The following is a 26,051-nucleotide window of genomic DNA, read 5'->3' on the forward strand; positions in this document are numbered from 1 at the left end:
TGAAGCAGTTATTGTATTGAGAACTTTTGATTTCACAATCAATTGCAATGCAGAGTGGTAGGGCTGGTCTCTGGTGACTTCTTGGGACTTAAAGTGCAGCTCCCAGTGGACGGAAAGTGGCTAACGCCAAGCAAAGATATGACACAAAATAATTGCAGCTCTATGTTCATTAATGCAGCAATTGTGATTATGTGATAATTAGAAAATAATTGGAAAATGGACCCGTGTACTTTGATGCGACTGCAGCGTGATTTTTACCCTATAGACTTCAATGAAAATGCACCAAAATCACATATACATGCATTTTTGGTGTGCTTTTGCAGGTTGTTAAGGCTCCTTAAAGAGGAACTGCAGTCTGCTCACATAATTTGTAATAAAAACATCTTTGCCATTCTGAAGCTTCCCTCCAATCACTTATCATATTACTTAACATATTATTTTATATATACTGTGATTCTTGCCAAATATGCTGCAGAAATCTCTCTCCACTGAGTCTGCCTGCAAACATTTTAACTGTAGGCAGCTGAAGCTGCTGGCTGGTCACTTCCTGGATTTACACAGACAGAGGCACACCTCCAGCTCTGCAGCTCTCATTGGCCCTTTTATGACTCATCCCCCTCCCTTCCTGGCAAACTCTCACAAGAGAGACAGCTGTGCATGATGTCATAAGCCTAGACTTCAGGAAAGAGACAGGAAGTGGACTGTATAAGGTATTTACTGGCAGAAAAAAAAAAAATGTTTTACTATCCAAAGTTAAAACAACAAGGGCAGAAGATTTAATAGATGGAAAGATGAAAAAAATGACTGAGGCTCCACTTTTACCAGCATCCAGTCTCCTTTCACTACCAAAAACGCAACCAAGTCACACTAAAAATCATATCAAACCGCAGCTGTAATGGTGTGAATCTGGCCTTACTGTGCAGTCACAGGGTGGTGATGGGGAGGAGACCTGGTCATGTTAAATACAGAAGATAATCAGATCTCCTTGACAGGGAAGTGCTGTCTGGCAGACAGTGTAAATCTCAGGACTGGATAGATAGAAATAAAACCCATTTATTGGGTAAAACAGTTCTTATTGGTATGTAATCTTTAAATGCAGTGGTTTTCCAGAACATCAGCTTTAAAATTGACTAAAGGCTGGCATGGATATTGGCCATGAAGTTGGCCTCTATGGGGCCTTCATCAAGAGTAATTTGTAATCCACAAATTACATTTTTCCCCCCTTTTTTAAATGCTCATACCATAAAATCTGCAGCAGAAGCCCACCTCAATGTTGGGTGAAAATAGGATTTTTATTACAGCTTACCTGTAAAATCCTTTTCTTGGAGTATATCATGGGACACAGAGCCCAAGTAATTACTTAATGGGTTATGGGCCACCTTCAGGTGTTGACACTGGTATACCCAATCAAGGAAGTACACTCCCTCCTCCTTCCGGGAACACATCAGTTTTTTTGCCATAGCAATGCTACTTGAGGGGAGGGAGAGACAACCCGCAGGGTACCCCCAGACTTGAGGACTTAAACTGCTGCCTGCAGCACACTGTGCCCAAAGGCGATATCCTCATACCTCCTTACATCCACCTGATAACATTTTTGTGAATGTATGCACTGAAGACTAAGTTGTGGCCTTACAGATCTGAGCCATGGAGGACTGGTTCTGCCCAAGAAGCACTAACCGCCCTGGTAGAGTGCACCTTAACTTGAAAAGGGGGAATCTTACCCCTATCTTACCCCTTAAATCATAAAGTTTGAATTATAACTTGCCAAATCCACTTAGCGACAGTGGATTTTGACGCTGCCTGTCCTTTCTTAAGACCCTCTGGCAGAATAAGACATCAGTCTTATGAATCTGAGCAGATGCCTTTAAATAGATTTTCACTGCTCCCACCACATCAAGACAATGTAGTGACTTTTCTTCCCTGGAACATGGTTTTGGAAAAAACAATGCCAGGACAATATCTTGGTTCAGGTGAAAACCTGAAACTGCTTTTGGCAAAAAGCCTGGACGAGGGCGTAACATCACTTGTCCTCATGAATAATCAAATATGGCTCTTTACAAGAAAGAGCAGCGAATTATGAAACACTCATTGCTGAGGATATAGCAACCAAAAATACCAGCTTTCTTGTCAGAAGGACTAAGAGAATATGCTGTATCAGTTCAAATGGCTGTTTTTGTAAGACTGACAAAACTAAAGTCCCAAGGGCTCAAGGGTGATTAAACTGGCGGATTAATCCGCATCACCCCTTGCATAAAACCCCAGACTAAAGAATGAGTAGCAAGCGGTCTTTGAAATAAAAATGGATAAGGCTGAGACTTGACCCTTAATAGTACTCAGGGCCAAATTCATCTATACGCCCAACTGTAAAAAAAGCAAGAATTCTGTATATGATATATCTCCGAGGGCGCCAACCCTTGGATTCATACCAGGAAACATAAGCCCTCCAAACTCTATAATATATAGTTCTGGAAGCTGGTTTCCTTGCATTAATCAAAGTAGAGACAACTGACCTGGAAAGCCCACGTTTCTTCAGAATGTGGGTTTCAATAGCCAGGCCCTTAAATTTAGCGTTCGTAAAGTAGGATGGAATATCGGCCCCTGCGAGAACAGGTCTGGCCTTAGTGGAAGGGACCACGGACCCTCCACTGCCATCTTTACAATTACTGCATACCATGACCTTCTAGGCCAGGGGTCTTCAAACTGCAGCCCTCCAGGTGTTCAGGAACTACAATTCCCATCATGCCTAGTCATGTCTGTGAATGTCAGAGTTTTACAATGCCTCATGGGATGTGTAGTTCTGCAACAGCTGGAGGGCCGTAGTTTGAGGATCCCTGTTCTAGGCCATGCTGGTGCTGCCAGAAATTACAGGTTTTCTTTCCAGCTTGATCCTGCAAAGAAGTCTAGGCAGCAATTGAACAGGGGGAAAGGCATAGATCAGTGAGAACTGATCCCACGGTAGCACCAACGCATCTGTTCTGCATGTGAATGAATCCTTTATTCTGGACACAAAGTTGACTAACTTTATGTTGAACTGGACACTAGAAGATCTACATCCGGAGTGCCCCATCTTTGACAAACAGCCCGAAAATATGTCAGGGTGAAGAAACCATTCCCCTGGGAATAATCTGCTGGCGACTTAAGTAGTCCGCCTGCCAATTCTCTATTCCCGGAATGAAGACTGCCGATGGGCAGAAAGAAATACTCCGTGCCCAAGTTAGAATATATGGTTCACATCTCTCTGCGCTGAGAGACTCTTGGTGTCCCCTTTGGTGATTGATATAGGCCACAGCCGTGGCATTAACGGATTGGATCCTGTTAGGACAATCCCTTAATCTGCAAGTCCAGGCCTTCAGAGCCAGACGCACTGCCCAAATCACTAGGATGTTGATGGGCAAGGCTCTTTCGGTTCTTGAACACTGTCCTTGGACAGTTGTCTTCTGCCGTTACCACTTTCCAGATAGCTGGTCTGAAGGATTTACCTTTTAGCAGATTCTTTATTAACCACCAATTGAGGCTTTGGGACACCTGCATTGGCAAGTCCAAAGCTTAGATTGTTTTGTTCCAAGCAAATAGAATACTGTTTTGCAACATTCTGAAATGGAACTGGACATAGGGAACTGCTTCGAATGAAGCCACCATCTTTCCTAACAACCTCATGCAAAGGCGAATGGAGGGATCTCCTTTTGACCTGACCATCCGCACCAACTCTCTTATGGAGTTGTTTTTTGCCTGGGCAAGAACACCTTTTTCTGGGCTGTATCTATGATCAGACCCAAATACTCCAGCTTTTTTAGCAGTTTTAAGGGAGACTTTACTAGGTTGAGAACGCAACCCAGACTTTTCCAGGTAACTGGTTATAATGCATACACCTTACTCCGAACACCGATTGGTCTATTACCAATGGATAGTCTAGGCATGCCAAGACTGTTTATGCCCTGTGCCCTTAACCTAGCTAGAGGTGGGGCTAGCACTTATGAACACTAGGGGTGCTGTAGCTGGCCGAAGGGCAAGGCTACAAACTGAAATGCTGTTCTACTTTGAACTGCAGAAACCTTTGGTGAGCGGGAAATATATGGACATGCAGATATGCATCCCTGATGCCGATAGACACCAGAAGTTGTCCTCTTTGTAGGATAGAAACTACTGACCTGATCGACTCCATAGATCTGTTGAATTTCTGCGTGGATCTGTACATGTACAGGAAACACATGAAAAAGGCAGTAAAGGTTTTAAGGAACCTAAGAAGAAACAGAACTATCAGCTGACTCTACTAGAGGTAGCTTGAAAGAGGCACGGACCATCTCTGTAAGAGATTTGTACCAGCAATCTTTCAGATTGCGAGGCTGAAAAAAGGTTCAACACCAGTTGTCTCCTCCGCAGAGGGGTAATCGGTATACCTTTCTTCCTGATCACCTGAGGGTAACCCCTCATCCTCTACCCACTGTTCCCTTGATAAGGGATCTAAGGTGGGGAAGGGGGATCTAACACGTTTCCTATCCTTGGATAGCGGATGCGGTTAAAGTCGATAATTTTCATTCTAGGCCCTGTAGGGCGGAGGAAAAAACGCATCTTCAATCATGTATACAGGGGCTGAATGTTTTCTCCTCTAGAGTCTGATGGTGGAGACCGTTGCCGCGGCTTAGAGGCAGCTGCCCCTGGTGCAGAAGGAGTCCGTTTAAATAAAAAGGACGTTTATACCTTCTTTTGGGCAAAAGAGTACCTTTCCTGCTAGAAATTATTTGTATGTATTTGACCAAATCTTCCCCAATGAAAAGGGAAAACTAGTCAAAAGCTTTCTTGCAAGATGCTTTGGCTGACCAACAGGGTCCTACACATGTGTTTTAGCACAAGCGCAAGGCGGGACGCTTGGTAGATAGAGTGCTTTATGGCGTCTATGGCAAAACATAGCGCCTTTGGTAGTTCGGCTAACTCACGGGCCGGTTGTGCAGGGACCTCCCTAAGGGCCTCTTTGATCTGGTCCTTTAGGGACTGACAGATGCCTAGGGCAGCGACTGCAGGCTAAGAAATGGCACCTGCCAGGAAAAAGAGGATTAACAAAAATTCCAACTTCTTATCTGTTGGATTCTTAAGCATTTGTGCATGGTCTACTGGACAAGTTAAATTTTTTATTGATGCTGGAAATCGCAGCGTCTACTGCTGGTACTTTCCATCTTTCTTGAATTTCTCCTCCATGGAATAGAGAACTGAGAAACTCTCTGGAGGGAGAAAATGCTTATCCGGATGATCCTATTCAGCATAAATAAGCTTTTCTAGTAATGCATGAAAAGGCTGTAAAAGGTTTTTAAAAACCCAAGGAAGTGACCGAACTTTCAGCTGACTCTGTTAGGGGGTAGCATGAAAGTGGAACGAACCATCTCCGTAAGAGTTTGTATCATCAATCTCTCAGATTGCAAGGTTGCATAAGGTTCATCAACTGTTTCCTCCACAGAGGAAAAATCGGCTTGTTTTTCTACGTGATCGCCTGAGGGTAATACCTCATCCTGTGCCCACTGTTCCCTTGGTAAAGGGTTTGAGGTGGGGAAGGGGGGGGATCTACCCTGTTTCCCCAAAAATAAGACCTAGCGTGATTGTCGGTGATGGCTGCAATATAAGCCCTACCCCCCAAATAAGCCCTAGTTAAAGTCCTTGTAGGTCTTATTTTCATGGTAGGGCTTTTATTGCAGCCATCACTGACAATCACGCTAGGTCTTATTTTCGGGGAAACAGGGTAGCATGCTTCCTATCCCCTTGGATGGAGGATGCAATTAAAGCCGCTAATCTTCATTCTAAGCCCTGCAGGGCAGAAGAAAAGGCATCTTCAGTCACGTTTCCAGGGGCTGAAGTGTGAGAAGCAGTTGCACCACCAATAGGTTCCAAAGACTCACCCTGGCTTGCCATACCTGGTATCTCCGGAGAGGATGACAGTGTGGAGGCATGACTGGAGTTCCCAGCGCCTGGGGGTGGAACTTTAGGTGCCTTGGTGGTAACCTTGGAAGCCATAGTGCTAAGCACAAAAGCAGAGGCATTCTAATAAAAATTTAGTATTTGCAGAGCAATAGTAGAAATAACAATACAACATCAAGATTAATCTGATGCTAAACAACACTGTATTTTCCTGTACTAGAAATGCATGTGTAAACCCCTCATGTGCTCCAGCGCTCCTGTGTCCTATGTGGCAGCTCTACATTCAGCTGCTCTGGTAGAGACATTTTAGTCATAAGAGCGCTGCTTTTAAAGATTTCTCAGGTGTAAGCCGGTGCTCTGTGCGCTCCATGTGGACGCTGAGTCCCACACACGGCGCCGACTCCATTGGCCACGCCCCTTCTATTGACCCGCCCTCCTCCTCTCAAATTAACTTCAGTACGCGCGATCACAGTGCCCAGGCTCCATTCCCTGCGACGCATGGGGATGGAGAACGGTGCCAAATTCAAAAAGTAAAACACACAATACACATACAGTACACTGTAATCTTACAGATTACATTACTGTATCAATTTATTTCAACTCCCTTTTGTTCCTAGTGGTTTGTCCAGTGCCCTGCATGCAGTTTTATATTATAAAAACTGTTTTTTGCCTGGAAACTGGATATTGTCCATAGCAACCAAAACCGTCCCTTTACATCAAAAGCAGGTTTAGACCAGCTAGAAAACAGCAATAATAAATTAGAATCACTTGCAGAATTGAGCGATAGCGATTTGTGGGGAAATCCGCCATCAAACACTGGAAGTAACGACAGCAACAATTCTGCAATTAAATTATTGAATCATTTTTATTATAATATTTCTTATATTTATAGTTATTTATTATATTATGATTTAGGGTTTCAAACTTTATCATACCCGGGATGTCTACTAGACTCTTGTTTGGACAGATTTTAGTGTGTTATTCCTAAGAATTACAGGCCTACAATATAAAAACGCCAAATTTCCATGCAAAATAATGGTACCGCTTTCAGCACCAAAAACCTGAAATGATCATACCACCAGGGAGGTTAAAGAAAAATGCTAAAAGGCAGGTATACATAAAGATGTTTGTATAAGAAAGCCGTCCCGCCCTCCCGCGGACGGGGACGGGGGGGGTTTACTTGGAAGTGTAAAACAGCCTTTAGTACCATCACACCTGGAATAATCTGCTCAAACATCTTGGGCCTACAGATAGGACGTAATATACCTTGTGCAGTATACATAACGTACCCCCAGCTGCTTAGTCGCGCCCCCCCCCCCCCCATACAGGGACACACCATGCTGTTGTAGCTGGACACCGAGCTGCTGAAAAGGGAATGTGTATCTTTACTCCCTCTAGAGGAGTTTTAAGGCATTACAATGTTTAAAATATATGTAAGAAAAGGCATAGGTGAACTTTTTACAGTTTCTAAGCTTCTTCCCTTACCTTATCTTCGCTACAGGATACTGCTGTTTTAAACAGACCAAACTTCACCCATCACAGCGGGCTGCGTTAGTAAACCTTCAAAGACCAGGTCCCTTTTTAATAGGGGTTCCACTCCTTTGGACCTGTATAGCACCCCTCAGGACAACTTTAGGTAATGTAGCAAGACCAAAAAGAGTCCTGGTTCCTAGGGTCCAGCCCTCAAAGAGAAGAGTTACAGGTAAAACCTCGTCCTTCTATGCGAGGCCTGAGTACAATCCTGTGGCCTCAGTGGCGTGGATGGATCCGGTTGTGGAGGTTTTTTTAAATTCAGCATGGATCCCTCCTGGAACTCCTCAGAGCACATCTTCAGCCATGACCCACACCTTAGACACTAGCAAAAAAAACGATGTGCTCCTGGAAGGAGGAGGGGTTATATAGGGAGTGAACTTTCTTGATTGGGTATACCAGTGTCAACACCTGAAGGTGGCCCCTAACCCATCAATTAACTACTTTGGCCCATGATGTACAATAAAGAAATTTTAACATCTGCCCCATTTGGAGGGCAGGGGAAACGTTGGGGTGGGGGGACCCTGCTGTCTCTGATAAAGAGCACCTGTCACCTGCCCAAAGCTACCACATAGGGGGCTGGGGTTAGCCACACACACACACACACACACACACGTAAACAGTGATTGCACCACACATGAAGTATCATGAAGGCTTCTAAAATGTCACCTATAAAAAAAAAAAATCTGTACCATATAGTTTGTCACCATCTCACAGGCACACGCAGTGTATTTTTTTCTGAACATTTGTAACAAACGCTGTACAAAATGTCATGAGACATAAAACATTGCAACAGCCACCATGTTATTTGCCAGAGCTTTATATAATGTTTGGATGTTATAGGTAATTTCCTAGCAATTTTAACAATTGTGTGAAAGATTTAAAAAAAAAAAAAAAAAAGTGCCATGGCCAGCAAGTGGTTAAAGAAGATGTCAATGACAGTCTCTAATTTTCTCAATGCAAAGTCACTAAAAAGTTTAACTGTAATCAATACAGTATAGGCAGGTTATTGACCTATTCTCATCAGTTAGGCTCTGTTCACACCTAAGCAGGTGTAATGGTGCATGTGCATTTTTTTGTACATCACGTTTATGGGAGCACATTTGTTTCAATGTGTGAATATGGCACAAAGAAAGAAGTGCATAACCCCATTTGTTTTTTTTTCTTTTTTTAAATAATGCCGCACCAAAATGCATGGTAATGTGTTCTCAGATGCCATTGGGAATCAATGGCAGTGCCTTGTGCCAGAAAAAAGGCATGCACATTTCTTCGTGCATCAGAGGAACATGTGCGATTTTGCAATTATGGCATTATTATGCAGCTAACATCTCATAAGAAAACCGATTCAACAGCAGGCAAATAAAATACAATTTTTAGCAATAGAATAACAATGAAATAACTCTTAATGATCCTTAGAGGCAATTGAAAAATCTCCTGGATCAGTATTTTATGGTGAGTCTCTTAAATATTAATAGAGCTGTTTTTTAAATTTTGCTTTTACAGTGCATTCCCCCCTCCCCCATTTGCTATAACCAGTTCTTCCGGAATGCTATTTGAGCATAGCAATGCTATTTGAGCCAATGGCTAATACTTTTAAGCACAACTACACAATTCAGGAGTTGCAACTTTGAAGCGATTAGCTCATCTGCTTGTTGTAGGTCAGTAACAAAGTATCAGTATGATAACCAGGCAGCTAGTATTTTACTTTGAATTATAATTTTAAATCCTACCAAAGTCCTGTAATCTAGGCACTTCCACCAGAGAGTACAGCAGATCCCTGACCTCCTCCACTGCTGCAGAACCTGGTAAAAAAAAAAAAAAAAACACACAACACACACACACCCTCACCCCCAGTCTACTAATCGAACACTGAAAGCACAGCAAGGAGGTAATCCTTTTATTCCGCTTTCCCCTTTTCAACATTTTCTGTACTGCAGAGCAGTCCGGCTGCCTTCTAGCCCTGTACCTTCCCCTTCCAGTCTGAGGGGTGCTGTAAACTGAATTGGTAAAATAGTGATTTATCAAGCCACGTGTTTTTGACCTGAAAACCTAAAGAGGAACTGCAGTCTGCTCACATAATTTTGTAATAAAAACATCTTTGCCATTCTGAAGCTTCCCTCCAACCACAGCATATATTTTATATACTGTGATTCTGTACTTGCTAAATATGCTGGAGAAATATCCCTCAACTAAGTGTGGCTGCATTCATTTTAACTGTGGGCAGCTGAAGCTAATGCCTGTTGACTTCCTGGATTTACACACAAACAGACCTGCTCATTTCTCCTCTGTGGAAGAATACACAGCCTCCCGTTAACTCCGGCCCACATCCAGCCCCCTCCAGCTCTGCAGCTCTCATTCCTTCAGTCATTTTTTCCCAACGTTCCATCTATTAAATCTTTTGCCCTTAAAGTTTTAACTTTTTTTTTCCTGCCAGTAAATACCTTATACAGCCCACTTCCTGTTTGCCTGGTAAAAAGCCAAGGCTTATGACATGCACAGCTCTCTGTCTCCTGAGAGTTTGCCAGGAAGGGAGGAGGAGTCATAAAAGGGCCAATGAGAGCTGGGAGGTGTGCCTCTGTGTAAATCAAAAATTATGTGAGCAGACTGCAGTTCCTCTTTAAAGTGGAGTTCCACCCAAAAATGGAACTTCCACTTTTTGGATTCCACCCCCCTCCGGTGTCAAATTTGGCACCTTTCAGGGGGGGAGGAGGGAGCAGATACCTGTCTAATACATGTATTTGCTCCCACTTCCTAGCATAGATCACCGCGGTGACCTACGCCACTTCTGCCGCCTACCCCGTCCTCCCCCGCTGTATTCTGTGAGACACAGAATACAGCAGGGACCTGTGAAGACGCGCAGCACGGCTCGCGCATGCACAGTAGGGAACCAGGAAGTGAAGCCGCACGGCTTCACTTCCTTATTCCCTTACCAAGGATGGCGGCGGCAGCAGCCACCGAGAGCCGAAGGACGGATCGGCTGCCGACACCGCGGGCTCCCTGGACAGGTAAGTGTCCATATATTAAAAGTCAGCAGCTGCAGTATTTGTAGCTGCTGGCTTTTAATATTTTTTTTTTCAGCAAACCTCCGCTTTAAAGACCAGCCATTTTTTGCTATTTGGCCCTGTTACTTTAACTGACAATTGCGTGGGCATGCAATGTTGTACCCAAACAAAATTCATGTCCTATTTTCCCACAAATAAAGCTTTTTGATCACCGCTGTGTTTTTTGTGCTATAAAAAAAAAAAAAAAAAAAAAAAAAAAAAAAAATTACTTTCTGCTATAAAATACATAAAAAAAAAAAAAAAAAAAAATGTAAAATATCAAAATTTCTTCATCAAATTTAGGCCAATTTGTATTCTAAAATAAATAAGTAAATCCTGATTAGCGTATGATGATTGGTTTGCAAAAGTAACAGTCTACAAAACTATGGGATAGATTTAGGGACTTTTCTTCCCTTTTTCTACTAGTAATGGCAGCGATCAGTGACTTTTAGCGGGACTGCGACATTGCAGCAAACAAATTGGACAATAAGTGACACTTTTTGAGGACCAGTGACACCAATACAGTGATTAGTGCTAAAAAAAAAAAAAATAAATAAAAAAGCACTGACACTGTATGACACTGGCAGGGAAGGGGTTAACATTGGGGGCAATCAAAGGGTTAAGAGAGGGAAAGGAGGATTAGTAAGAATCACAGATCTCCCTCTGTGACAGAACAACAGTCTGCTTTCTTTACGAAGGCAGACTGCCGTTCTGTCATTCCCCCAAACAATTACGGAAACCGCCGATTGGCTCCTGCTGTGCCCAATCAGACCAGGAAGCGTAAATGTACGGTGTTTTGCGCAGCCGAGCCACCCTGCCGCAGTGTATGTGTGGTGGCCTGTCAGGAAGTAGTTAAAAAAATGCTTTTGGAGTAAAAATCTATCTAAAGATAGTTTTCTATTTAAGATACAATAATTTAGTTTATTCAGCATGAAATGGAGCTTATTTGTATAGCACGAGGCTGTATATTCTGTAATATTTACATTTTTGGTAAGCTCATTCAATGAATCCAAGCTCTCCAAGCTGAGATAACATGCACTGCATTGATGCATTTACACAATTTCACAGTAACCATGAGAAAAAACAAAGTTCAGGAATAGTCCTTTGTCCCACTGTCTTGCAAACCTATGTACACTTAAAACTGTATGATTGTTTGAAGAGAAATGCATCTTTACCAGGTTCTAAGTGTGAGAAGGAAGGGCAAGCAGTAAAAATGAAAGTGAAACATTCTAAGCAGCTTATAAACCTTGTGATCTTTCTGCACATAGCTTTAAGTGCTTTATTCCTCCTTTAAAGTGGATGTAAACCCAATGTCATCCTTTCTAAACTACTGCCATAGCGGTTATCTATAAGGATATACATGCCTCCTGCATGTATCCTTACCCTGTCAAATGTCTCTCCTCTCTCAGTTATTAGACCCGAAAAACTGCATATTCTGTGGGTGGGTCTGTTGTCTGGAGCTCGGTGGGTGGAGTCGTGATGTCAGTAGACTCCCGTCCACCTCTACACTCCCCTTGTCAATATGCATTTTCTCCTGTGTATTTCTTACACTGAACTTCTGCTATAATCTCTAACATCCAGTGAAAAGATAGGAAAGTAACCACATGACTTCAGCATGCCAAATCATGGTGAGTTGTGGAACAGCCAATCCTTGCAGAGCTGCTGAAGAAAGGAGTGGGTGGAGGGAATTTAAAAATACTGCAGGTCTCTTAGGTTAATGCACGAGATGTAAAATCACCTGTCACTCGGTTTTTCAGCCCATTCTTTAGGTTGAACCCCCCCCCCCGCGTGCACTTATACTCGAGTGAGCCATACCTTTGATTACTAAAACAGCGGGTGTCTTCCGCTGTTATGCAGTCTGTGAGCCTCCTCCTCGTCTGTCATAGAGGAACACTGATACAATGCTGGGAAACTGTATCAGTGTTCCGTCTATCACGGACGAGGAGGAGGCGGGGCTTTGTTACAATGGACGGCCGAACAGACCGCATAACACAGCGGTAGACACTCGCTGTTTTAGTAATCAAAAAGGTACGGCTGCAAATGGGCACAGTGAGGCTGCATATGGGCATTGTTTACCCAGTAGCTGCTGCATTTTCCAACCCTAGGTTTATACTTAAGTCAATACTTTTTCCCAGTTTTTTGTGGTAAAACTAGGTGCCTCAGCTTATATTCGGGTTGGCTTATACCCAAGTATATACGTATTTTCATGTGACAACACTGAAGAAATTACACTTTGCTACAATGTAAAGTAGTGAGTGTACAGCTTGTTTAACAGTGTAAATTTACTGTCCCCTCAAAACAGCTCATCACACAGCCATTAATGTCTAAACCAATGGCAACAAAAAGTGAGTACACCTCCAAGTAAAAATATCTAAATTAGGTCCAATTAGCCATTTTCCCTCCCAGATGTCATGTGACTCGTTAGTGTTACAAGGTCTCAGGTGTGAATGGGGAGCAGGAGTGTTAAATTTGGTGTTATCGCTCTCATACTGGTCACTGGAAGTTCAACATGGCATCTCATAGCAAAGAACTTTGAGGATCTGAAAAAAAATAAATAATAAATTGTTGCTCTACATAAAGATGGTCTAGGCTATAAGAAGATTGCCAAGATCCTGAAACTGAGCTGCAGTGCGGTGACCAAGACCATACAGCGGTTTAAGAGGACAGGTTCCACTCAGAACAGGCCTCATTATGGTCGACCAAAGAAGTTGAGTGCACGTGCTCAGCGTCATATCCAGAGGTTGTCTTTGGGAAATAGACGTACGAGTCCTGCCAGCATTGCTGCAGAGGTTGAAGGGGTGGGAAGTCAGCCTGTCAGTGCTCAGACCATACACCGCAAATTGGTCTGCGTGGCTGTCGCCCTAGAAAGAAGCCTCTGCTAAAAGTTGATGCACTAGAAAGCCTGCAAACAGTTTGCTTTAGACGAGCAGACTAAGGACACGGATTACTGGAACCAAGTCCTGTGGTCTGATGAGACCAAGATAAACTTATTTGGTTCAGATGGTGTCAAGCATGTGTGGTGGCAACCAGGTGATGAGTACAAAGACAAGTGTGTCTTGCCTACTGTCAAGCATGGTGGTGGGAGTGTCATGGTCTGGGGCTGCATGAGGGCTGCCGTCACTGGGGAGCTACAGTTCATTGAGGGAACCATGAATGCCAACATGTACTGTGACATACTGAAGCAGAGCATTATCCGATCCCTTCGGAGACTGGGCCACAGGGCAGTATTCCAACACAGTAAGGACCCCAAACACACCTCCAAGACGACCACTGCCTTGCTAAAAAAGCTGAGGGTAAAGGTGATGGACTGGCCAAGCATGTCTCCAGACCAAAACGCTATTGAGCATCTGTGGGGCATCCTAAAATGGAAGGTGGAGGAGTGCAAGGTCTCTAACATCCACCAGCTCCATGATGCCTTTATGGAGGAGTGGAAGAGGACTCCAGGAGCAACCTGTGAAGCTCTGGTGAACGCCATGCCCTAGATGGTTAAAGTGGATGTAAACCCAAATTTTTTTTTTTTTTTTTATGTCAATGTAGAGTATAAGATTTTCTATCATTTGAGCCCAGTCTTGCCACAAAGAGTTAATCCAGCTCTGAGCAATCCCCTTTTATTGTTCAGTGAGATAAAACTTGACAGAGAAAAACTGTCAAATCCTCCCCCTTGCTGTGAGTGACAGGTGATTTACATCTCGTGCACTAGCCTAAGACATGCATTATTTTTTAATTCCCACCCCCACTCCTTTCTTCAACTGCTCTGCAAGGATTGGCTGTTCCACACCTCAGCATGATTTGGCATGCTGAAATCATGTTACTTTCCTGGCTTTTCACTGGATGTTAGTGATCATAGCAGAAGTTCAGTGTAAGAAATACAAAGGAGAAAATGCATATTTACAAGGGGAGTGTAGAGGTGGGCTACTGACGAGGTGATGTCTACTGACATCAAGACTCCACCCACCGAGCTCCAGACAACAGACCCACCCACAGAATCTGCAGTTTTTCGGGTCTAATAACAGACAGAGGGGGGACATTTGACAGGTAAAGATACATGCAGGAGGCCTGTATATCCTTATAGATAACCCCTATGGCAGTAGTTTAGAAAGGATGACATTAGGTTTACATACACTTTAATACAGGGCATTTTCACCCCCTTCCTGCCCAAGCCATTTTTCAACTTTCAGTGCTGTCGCACTTTGAATGACAATTGTGCGGTCATACAACACTGTACCCAAATGAAATTGTTATCATATTTTCCCCACAAATAGAGCTTTCTTTTGGTGGTATTTGATCACCTCTGCGGTTTTTATTTTTTGCTCTATAAACAAAAGAAGAGGGACAAGTTTAAAAAAAACAAAACAAAAAAAAACAAAAAACACAATATTTTTTACTTTTTGAGATATAATATCCAATTTTTTTTCTTTAAAACAAATTTTTTCCTCAGTTTAGGCCGATATGTATTTGTCTACATATTTTTGGGGAAAAAAAAAAAAAACGCAATAAGCGTATATTGATTGGTTTGTGCAAAAGTTATAGCGTCTACAAAATAGGGGATAGATTTATAACATTTTTATTTTTAACTAGTAATGGCGTCGATCTGCGATTTTTATCGTGACTGCGATATTGCGGCGGACACATCGGACACATTTTTGGGACCATTCACATTTATACAGCGGTCCGTGCTATAAAAATGCACTGATTACTGTATAAATGTGACCGGGAGGGAAGGGGTTAAAACTAGGTGGTGATCGAGGGGTTAACTGTGTTGCTAGGGAGTGTTTCTAACTGTAGGGGGAGGGACTCACTAGGGGAGGAGACCAATCGGTGTTCCTCTGTACTGGGAACATGCCATCGGTCTCCTCTCCTCTGACAGGACCGCGGATCTGTGTGTTTACACACACAAATCTACTGTCTTGCTGTGTTACCGGCAATCGCGGCCGCCAGGCACGCGCACCGGGTGCCCAGTGACATGGCGGGCGCGCGATCGCCGTCGGCGGTGCGAGCCCCCCTGGTGGGCCTGGAAAGCGAGGCCGTCATATGACGCCCGCATGCAACGACAGCTGCGCCGCCTGGCCGTCAATTGACAGCCGGCGGTCAGCAAGCAGTTAAGGCAGTGCTGGAAAATAATGGTGGCCACACAAAATATTGACACTTTGGGCCCAATTTGGACATTTTCAATTAGAGGTGTACTCACTTTTGTTGCCAGTGGTTTAGACATTAATGGCTGTGTGTTATTTTGAGGGGACCTCAAATTTACACTGTTATACAAGCTGTACACTCACTACTTTACATTGTAGCAAGTGTCATTTCTTCGATGTTGTCACATGAAAAGATATAATAAAATATTTACAAAAATGGCAGCAATCTACTCACTTTTATGAGATCATGTATTTTCAGTTTCGGTTCTTTTGTTTGTTTTTTCAAAGATATTTTGTTTATGCACTTCATTGATGTTTAAGCAATCACAAGAATATGCAATATGTTACCGTTTTAAATAAAAGAATTTGAGTAGTTCTCCAACTGTGTGATTAACCTAAAATCAGTTCTGATATCGCTGTTTTACTAACCCGAGAGCTTATTCTATATTGGAAACCTTCATTTTGTTTGCAAATATAATTATTCTACCAGCAAGAATAAGTCCTTACATTTAATGAGAACACGTTATTTCAGATCCACCATGGCAGCGCCTGTTAGCGGGCATCCACTCACCTGCTGCCTCCCTTACCCTGTTGTGTCACTGCCGCATCACCAGCCGTCCCATTAAAGTGGATAGGACTGTCGGTGAGTCAACAGCGGGTCAGAGGAGGAGCTGCTGCGGGACAGAGATGACAGTTGCTCTCTAAAAATTCTGATTTAAAATAGAGCTGATTTAAATCAAATCCATACCTGGTACAAATCAGCCTGTTGGAAAAATAACTCTAGAAAATAGCTGGCAGTGCTGATGAGTGTAATCTGACAGCGGGAAAAGTCTCCCTGTTGTCAGAATACGAAGGCTCAGTGGGAGGGAAAATCGAGTCCAAAAAATGCCTCATTTTATGGCCAGATCTAGTAGGATCATTTACTGTACCTCTGGTGAGTATTGGGGCATGGCGTAAGGCACAGCTCAGGTTTAGGGGTAATTTCACAAAGAGGTGCTCTCTGACGATAGACAAATCCTAAAAATACATTTTAATAAATTCTTTGAAGACACTATATTACTGAATAGAGTGCATGTTTTCTGGTCATAGCACAAATTATTCGGACGAAGGCTCCGTTCAGACTTGTACAAGCGTATTTGTCACTTGTAGGGCAGCCTATTCATTTCAATGGGCTGCCATACCCACGAGAAACAAGACCAGTTTTTGAAATCGCACAGTGCTGGAGCACCATGTGGTTTAGCATGCGTGAAATTGCCCCCCGGGCTGCAGATGCGTGGGGGTGCCAATTCAGAATTAAAAGCAACCCGTGCATCTACTAAAGTCAGCATATTTCTCTGCAGGTAAAGATTATACAGTAAAGATTAGACTTCTGTTAATAACCTGTACATGCAGAGTAGAAACCCATCCGTTGAGGTTGCGTGCTGCTGCACATTACAGTTATTAAATGTGCATGCGTGAGGATTTTACTGTCAACCATGCATGTGTAGGTATAATGACAGCTATTGCCTCCAACATTGCTGACAGGTAATGTCTCTGGACAAGTCCTGGTGATCACTTTAATCTATTTTTTCCCCTCTTCCCAAGTAGAATTTTTTTTTGTTGAAATTAAAACACACTTACCGATGCCAACCTAAAGCAATATTCTCTGTTATAATTTGCCCATGGAAGCACTATTTTAACCTGAATTTTCTTTTTTAAAATGTACAATAACCACAGGGATTATTGGTATGGGTTTTATATCTGCCTGAAACATAGCTTTAACACAAGTCTTCTGGTAAGGAGGAACAGCAATAAAGTATTCATACATTCAGTCATTTCCTTGTGAGCTACTAATTCCTAAAAGCAGGAGTTAGAACTTTCCAAAGTAAAGAAAGTATAGAGTTTAGAGTCTTCAGCTCCCCCCCCACCCCCACCCCACACACACAATTCCGCATGCACTGTTTATGGTTAATTGATTGCTGGGCCACAAGCATAAGGCTCCATGCACACTGAAGCTCAAAAAAGCTTTTTTTCTGGATTCCAGATTGCTGGCAGAAAACACTGGTTGAAAATGTGCTTTTAAGAGCGTTTTGTACTAGCGTTTATGAACGTTTATGAGCGTTTTTTAGCATTAGCGTTTATGGGCGTTTTTAATAAAAATACAGAGGACACTCCAAAAATCCCACAATGCATTCCAAACTCCCACAATGCATTGAAAAAAATAGAACGCTGAACGCTAATTAACACGCGTTTAGCGTTTTTTTAGCTGTGAAAAACGGCACTTTGAAAAAAAAAAGGCGCTCAGAAAAAAGCCCATAAACTCCACTGCTCATTAAAGCTAAAAAACGTCCATGTGTGCTAACATAAAGTAGAGTTATGGGCTTTTAAAAAAAAAAAAAAACGCCAATAAACTGCAGTTTATCAGCTCCAGTGTGCAAGGAGCCTAAAACTAGAAGACAGACAAAACATGAGGAGATTCCACAGATAGCTGATACTCTATTCATTCATCAACAGAAATGCAGAGGGATTCTGTGGGCAATGCCAGGACTCTTCCTTCCTGCAGATTATATACTTTTGACTCTACCTGATCAGTAACAGATCTCCCTTCCATATAAAGCAGCAGCATACATAACTTCAGCCAATATTTAAAGGAGCTCCAGAGCATACTTGTGGCACATAAGGGGTTACTGGTTTGTTGAGCATTTCACAACCAGAATGTATCTCATGAGCCACTAGAGAATAATGTGACTGGTTCCTGGCAAGATGAGTTTCGAGTGATAGCACAAGTCAGCAATAAGGCATGAGGAAGTTGTGAGAGCCAAGGCCTAGCACAACCTAAAGGGCGAGTAACTGACATGACAAAGAACGAAAGACTACATATAAATACAGAATGACTTTTATACAGATCTTATTTATAGTAAGTTAGGTTTAGTAGCCAAGAAGGAAAATATAAAAAAAAAAAAAAAAAAAGCCTTACACACCACACTTAATACCTAACTTCAGTATAAACAAAATATTAATTTAAGTCCCATTAACACACTTCAGCCCTTACTGCCCTTCTGAGATGCGATCAACGGCAAGTTGCTTTTCAGGGGGCAGATGGCTGGGAACCAGCCTCCGCACCCATTTTAACCCTAAAAGTCCACACCACAACATGTATATTGCATACAGTGGCAACACTTCCCCATTCACACAACAGGGGCTATAATTTTTTTACGTGATCACGATACCAAGTACAACCCTGTCCAGCTGCCTTTGTAGCTTAATGGGGTGAAAAAACAGCAGATCAATCACCTTTTTATACCATCCCCCTGACCGCAAGTGTAAAAGAGGTCCTAAAACAGTTGGAAAGGCTTCATTTCTAACTCTCCTAGGATCCTACACAGGTGCTCTTGGCTCCTCCTCTTCTGTGTGTGGTCACATAGCTAGCTGTGTGTGCTCCCGAGGCCTGCTTTGTGTGTCTATAGAAACATACAGCATAGCACAACCCTGCCTCCAGCTTTCTTATCGCAGGTTTTGATTGACAAATCCTGTGAGGAGAACAGGAGAGCAGCACCTCTACAGATGGGCACAGTGCTGGATTGAGACAAGACTCAGGTAATCATCTATGAAAAGGGGGGGGGGGGGGCACTTACACATCTACCGAAACATTTTTTACCTTAATGCAGAGAATGCATTAAAGTGATTGCAAAGTCTTTTTTTTTTTTTTTTTTTTAAACAAACATATTACACTTAATTGCTCTGTGCACTGGAATTGCACAGAGTGGCCCTGAACCTCTTCTTCTGGGGTCCCCCAGTGGCACACCTGGCTCCTCTTCTCCCACTGCCTCCGTAGCAAGCTGCTTGCATGAGCTCCATCTTGAGATGTGCTGCCTGCATCCATAGGCGCGCACACACACACAGCACGGTCCCATCCCCAAAAAAAGTCCGTTTATCAGCAGCAGTTTACATGAGGACTTACATACCACGTTTATGCAGGTTTAGTAGCGTCTTTTAAAAATAATCTCAAGAGACCCTTCCAAATGTCCACAATGCATGAAAAACAAGTAAATTATTAACTATTTCAGACATTCTGTGAGAGAAGAGAGCCACGTGCTTGTAGATAGTGGTGTTACGTTTTGTGTTTTCACTGTGGATCCCATCAGGAGCATGTGTGAGGAAATGCTCCCGATGTTTCAGAGGCTCTGAAGACAGAAAATTGCATGAGAGGACCAGAGTTCGTTGCTACGGAACCCTAATTGTTGCAGGCAACAGCATGTGGTGAAATGTGTGTTCTTTCAACATTTTTATAGGTTCACAAATTATCAGGAATTTTTCCCCCTTTAAAAATGCTTATAAGCACAGTTTACCGTGGTTACAAGCGTTTGAAATACGAGTTAACTACAGTCATGACGCAATTTTTTTGCTGTCAAAAAAAATGCCTGTAACCTCAAATGCCTCTAAACTACTATAAAATGACTAAGTGTACATGTACACATAAGATAAGACTGGAGAGTTCAGGGGCTGCTAACAAAAACACCCAACTGCTCCTAAACTTCAGTTTAGCAGCTGTGGTGTACATGAGGCCTAAATGCAGCTAATGGGTTTTCAATGGCATAATTCAAACTGAGCATTTATCTATGCAGATGGTTTTGCTGCTTAGAGAAGATAGATGACTGCATCCAGAATCTGATTGGAATCTAAGAGCAGGTTCACACATAACGTGATCCGGGAAAGGTGCATTCCGTGTGTATTTACTGCACCACTTTTGTCGTCATCTGCTGCGGATGCCAAAGTATTGTTAACAGCACCCCAAAGGCAGTACATTTCCAGGCACCAAATCGCACTGTTCTGCCGCGGCAGTACCATGCAAATTGTTGTGGCACATTTCTGAACAAGTAGTACATGCACCAATTTTTCTGCATTCCAATGCAATTTACAGCTCATTCAAACGAATAAGCTGTAAAAATCACACTACATGGGAATACACATGAATCGCAAAAAAGAAACGCAGACAGCGCTCCTGTGCGATTCTGAACTGAACCAGCTCTATATGCGGCTAAGAGTATGTAGATTTTTGCGATCGTGCCCAATACCACTTTTAGAGACACATTCACACACTAGCTCAGTCTTTACACTGCTGTCGTTAGACCACTTAGATGAACTGCTGTAGTTTGTTCTGACTGGTTGTCATGGTTTAGTAGTACACTTAGCAAACTCATCTCTGCACCAGTAAATAAGCTCAGCCATCAATCATCTTTCTAGAATCACTCATGAGCCAGCACTACTTAGAAACCGCAACTGCTACAGAAAGGTTTCTTCTATAAGCTAAAACACATACATATACACAAACAATACATACATACACACACACACGGTTTTTACTAGTTGCTAGGTGTTTACACAAAAATTAAAAAAAAAAAAAAAAAACGCAACAAAAAGGAACATTTTTTTCTAGAACCACCTTAGGCTTCATGTACACGGGACATTTTTACTACCTCTCTTGAATGATTTAACTTGACAGATAGTAACCCACATTTAAAACATCCGTTTTGCCACGTTTGCGTTTAAAAGCATTTAAAAAAAAAAAAAAAAAAAAATACATTTCTCTTTTTTTTTTTTTCAAAATAGCAAAAAAATGAAAAACACCTGTAAACGAAACGTGGGTAACCGCAAGATACAGCGTTTGGTGCTTGAAATGCCTCTAAACTCAGCTTGTGAACCCATTTTTTTGTGTTCCAAAAAAAGACTCTAAACTCAACTGCCTAGAAATGACTTGAAATGACCCTGTGTACAAGTACTGATAAGATAACATGGAGGAGAGTTCAGGGGCAACGGAAAAAGATGTCCAACTGCTCCTAAACGTCCGTTTAGGCTTAATGTACATGGGACGCTGAGGCAACCTCCTCTGAATAATTTGACAGCTTGATACCGGCATTTAAAAACGCCCGTTTAGTCGATATAACACTTTGGTGGAGGTGGGTCAGCCACGCCTCTTTACCACTGACCTCTGGGGACCTGCCTGCTGACCTTTTTCCTTTGGAGGAGGTCCCTATTTCAATCCCTGAGTCCTAACCTTGTTCTTCAAGGGGAAACCCTAACCCTAGCCTTGTTCTCCAGGGGGGAAACCCTAACCTCATTCTTCAGAGTGTTTCCCGTTAGGGTTATGGTTTCCCCAACCTGAGAGTCATGTTGTGGGGGGCTGAGCAAAGATTGGTATGAAATGTCTGCTAAAGTTGGAACTTCAAAAAATATCAGACTGATATAGCAGCTCCTTACACGTAAAGTGGTTGTAAAGGGTCAAGGATTTTTAGGTAAAAAAAAAAAAACCTGTGTACAGTAGTACTGCCAGCCCATCCTAATGCTTACCTGAGCCCGATCCTGTGATATGCACAAGAGTCTCGGCTCTCCCTCCTCATTGGCTGAGATGGCAGCGGAAGCCATTGGCTCCCTCTATGGTTAATCACAGCCAATGAGGAGAGAGTGGGGGCGGGGCTGCGCAGTGGCTCACAATCAGCTTCTAACCTTAGCTTCCTCAATTAAGCTTTGACAAAAAAAAAAAAAAACGTGGAACCCGATTGGTTTCTCTGCAGAGCTGCACAAGATTTTGCACTCTCCAGTTTTAGTAAATCAACCCCATAGCGTGGCTTCACTTTTTTTACAAAGTGGCTGAGTTCCTTCCTGGAATTCATCTTTAAAGATCTTGACCTAAAAAACAAATAAACTATTACACAGCTCTTTAGCAGAACAAGATATATGGGTGTTGACAAACTACTAGATGTGTAAAAATAGCCACAAGTCTACGCAGGCACTACACAACTTTGGAAAACACATTCTGCTGCTGTTTAGCTTATGTACTCACACAGGTCTGCCGCTGGGGGCTTAAAAAAACTCAACATAATAAAAATTGAGTCACCGTCTGCAATCTAAATTAGGTTATTCCATGCAATAAACATTTACTTTAAGTAGTTGTGTACGTTGACCCCTGAGCATGGTAACAGGCCAACCCAACAGTATGAGTCTTATAGCCCTCTTTACAATTTTTTGTAAATTACCCATTACATAGCTTTTTTTTTTTTTGGTGCGTTGTCTCCACAAATTAGCCTTCTCAATGTAGGGTGGGCGTGACAGTAAGTATACCACTGCTGTAAGTGACGTTACTAGTCCGTGACTCCAGTTCCCAAAGCAACAGAGTAAACTAAGCTGCTGGCACTAGCACATGTACAGTGAGGGGAATCCAGCTGGCGGGATAACGACTGGACACGTCACTCCCTCTTTCCAGCAGTGTTGTCAGAGGCAATGAGGGGAATCCCGCTGGTGAGGAGAATGGCCTCATAAGTAACTTTCTCTTCCCAGCAATGTCGTAAAAGGCAGCGACATGAATCCTGCTAGTGGAGAGGACATTGTCGCTCCTTCTTCCCAGCAGTGTTGTTGGAGGCAATGGGGGGAAATGACATCACTCTTTCCTCCCAGCAGCGTTGTTGGAGGCAGAAAATGACAAATTACTCATCCCTCCCCAGTGAATGAGACGTGGCCCGTACTGCTGAACACCTTTCAACATACTGTATACGTCTGATTCTACTACATCTTGGTACAGCTCTCACGATGTGGCCAAGTTACAAAATAAAGAAAATAGCTCATACGGAGCAGCTCAGCCCAATTAAACTATTTTTAAGTGACAAGGAAACCTGGATTTAGACTTAGACTTTCAATCAGAAAGATCTGAATGCAGGAAAAAGTAATCTAGACATTCATAAAAGTGCGTTACTCCTCCCAGATAACTTGTCCTGCGTTCAGATTTTCTAACCTAAAGTGTCGGTGTGAGTAAGCTGTAAGTGCCTACACGGGGGGGGAGTGCCCCAGTACCGACCTACACCCTACATGGGGGGGGGGGGGTTCCCGGTACCGGCCTACACCGGGGGGGGTGGAGCCTAAATGGAGGCCAGTACCGGCCTACACGGGGGGGGTCCCCAGTACCGGCCTACACGGGGGGGGGGGTCCCCAGTACCGGCCTACACGGGGGGGGGGGGTCCCCAGTACCGGCCTACACGGGGGGGGGGTCCCCAGTACCGGCCTACACGGGGGGGGGGGGGGTCCCCAGTACCGGCCTACACGGGGGGGGGGGGTCCCCAGTACCGGCCTACACGGGGGGGGTCCCCAGTACCGGCCTACGGGGGGGGGTCCCCAGTACCGGCCTACACGGGGGGGGGGGTCCCCAGTACCGGCCTACACGGGGGGGGGTCCCCAGTACCGGCCTACACGGGGGGGGGGGGTCCCCAGTACCGGCCTACACGGGGGGGGGGGTCCCCAGTACCGGCCTACACGGGGGGGGGGTCCCCAGTACCGGCCTACACGGGGGGGGGGGGTCCCCAGTACCGGCCTACACGGGGGGGGGGGGGTCCCCAGTACCGGCCTACACGGGGGGGGGGGGTCCCCAGTACCGGCCTACACGGGGGGGGGGGGGTCCCCAGTACCGGCCTACACGGGGGGGGGGGTCCCCAGTACCGGCCTACACGGGGGGGGGGGGGGTCCCCAGTACCGGCCTACACGGGGGGGGGGGTCCCCAGTACCGGCCTACACGGGGGGGGGGGTCCCCAGTACCGGCCTACACGGGGGGGGGGGTCCCCAGTACCGGCCTACACGGGGGGGGGGGGTCCCCAGTACCGGCCTACACGGGGGGGGGGGGGTCCCCAGTACCGGCCTACACGGGGGGGGGGGGTCCCCAGTACCGGCCTACACGGGGGGGGGGGTCCCCAGTACCGGCCTACACGGGGGGGGGGGGTCCCCAGTACCGGCCTACACGGGGGGGGGGTTCCTCAGTACCGGCCTACACGGGGGGGGGGGTCCCCAGTACCGGCCTACACGGGGGGGGGGGGGTCCCCAGTACCGGCCTACACGGGGGGAGGCAATGACCATACTGCTGTCAACGTGGTCACCCCAGGAGAGGAAGTCGAGGGACTGGCAGGATCACCAGACAAGAGGGGGGAAGAAATGGCTGTGCTGGGACCAATAGAGCAAGGCACTGAATGATTGGGTTTAGTCAGACTTCACTACGTCCAGAGAACAGGATTATAGAGGGATGTGTTGGGCACACAGGTAAGGGCATGTCCAGGGGAAGGGTGATGAAAGGCAGAGAACTGGTAAGTCATACATAAAATGGGGTGTAAGAGGAGAAGTGTGTCTTCCTGAAAACACAGACATTGAGTTCACACTGTGAGGTGACCCCAATCCGTGGGGTGGGGGGAGCTCACCTGTGCCGGCCTGTAGGGGGCGCTGTTACAGAGCCCTGCATTGGGGATGACAGGGCACCGACTGAGGCGGCCTCCATTGTTTCCCGGGATTGCCTCATATCACACTTACTTTCTGTATTCTTTTCAGCGCCATGGGGGTGGAAGCAGAATGGCGGACGGGGACGGAGGGCAGCGGCGGCGGCTTTCGATGTCTCGGCTTCAGCGGGGTGGCTCCGGGGGAGGCAGAGAAGAGGCTCAGGCCTGTCACTGCGGCTCTTGTGTTGTGAAGAGGAAACGAGTCACTTGCGCTTACAGCCGGCCCGGGCCTGACTCACTGAGGGCGGGGCTGGGAGCTGCAGGGCGGGGCGTACATAGATCACACGCTTTTCTCTCGGCTTTCATGAATGTCGTCATGACAAGGCTCCGGGAAGACAGGCGGCCGAGATTTTTTTTTTTTTACCAAAATTGCACAACTTTATTTAAACGGCCAACTGTAGTCACAATGTCTTCATAGCACTATGTGGTGAAAGCAACTGAAAGAAATAAAGATAAAGCAAAAGGTATATCACACCACACCTACAGAGAAAGATTTATAATCCCTCAGTTCAATAGTAGTACACAGAAACTATTGTTAGTGCTGACATAGGCCACAGCACTGTACACAGAATATTGACAGACATAGCATTCTGCACCACAGGAGCTTACACTTTAATGTCCCCTTCACCGTCACACACAAATGTTATATATTGATATCCAACATATACCATAGTGTTGTACAGAAAGCACCACAGAAGCTTACACTCTAATGTCCACACAGCAGTCAGAATCATGTTTAACCACCTCAATACCGAACACTTTCACCCTCCCCCAGTCCAGGCCAATTTTCTGATTCCAGCGCTCACATTTCAATGACAATTACTCAGTCATGCAACCCTGTACCCATAGGAAATTGTTATCATTTTTTGAGACAGATAGAGCTTTCCTTTGGTGGTATTTAAAACGGAGCTCCACCGAAGAGGGGAAGCACTGCATGTTCGCACCCCCCTCCCCCCCACCGCTGCCACATTTGGCACTTTTTGGGGTTTCGAAAGATTCCCACAGCAATCTCCAAGTATTTCTGGCCTCTTCCCCTTCTAGGACACACAGGCAAGTCCCAGAAGATGGCGGGACCATTCAGAAAGAGCAGCGTGACTGAAGGCTTCACTGCTGGTTTCCTTTAGTGGCCACAGCACCGGTCCCTGCCAGATCGGATGACG

The 26,051-nt window shown here is 44.6% G+C and overlaps 1 protein-coding gene across 3 annotated transcripts in view; it reads right to left on the minus strand.

Annotated features, from left to right (window-relative positions):
- UBE2D1 (ubiquitin conjugating enzyme E2 D1) overlaps positions 1 to 25,160 on the minus strand; it is a 78,135-nt gene extending 52,975 nt beyond the window's left edge. For 2 of the 3 annotated variants that reach the window (XM_073596345.1, XM_073596343.1), the window contains exon 1: positions 24,926 to 25,160. In XM_073596345.1, coding sequence (XP_073452446.1) covers positions 24,926 to 24,949 — 24 coding nt within the window. In that variant the 5' untranslated portion in view covers positions 24,950 to 25,160. Of the gene's footprint in view, positions 1 to 24,816 lie in introns of all 3 variants that reach the window. The other variant, XM_073596344.1, reaches the window with a different exon arrangement.
- Between the last annotated feature and the right edge of the window lie 891 nt (positions 25,161 to 26,051).

This window comes from Aquarana catesbeiana, linkage group LG08 (genome assembly GCF_042186555.1).
Source record: "Aquarana catesbeiana isolate 2022-GZ linkage group LG08, ASM4218655v1, whole genome shotgun sequence".
Taxonomy (NCBI): Eukaryota; Metazoa; Chordata; class Amphibia; order Anura; family Ranidae; genus Aquarana; species Aquarana catesbeiana.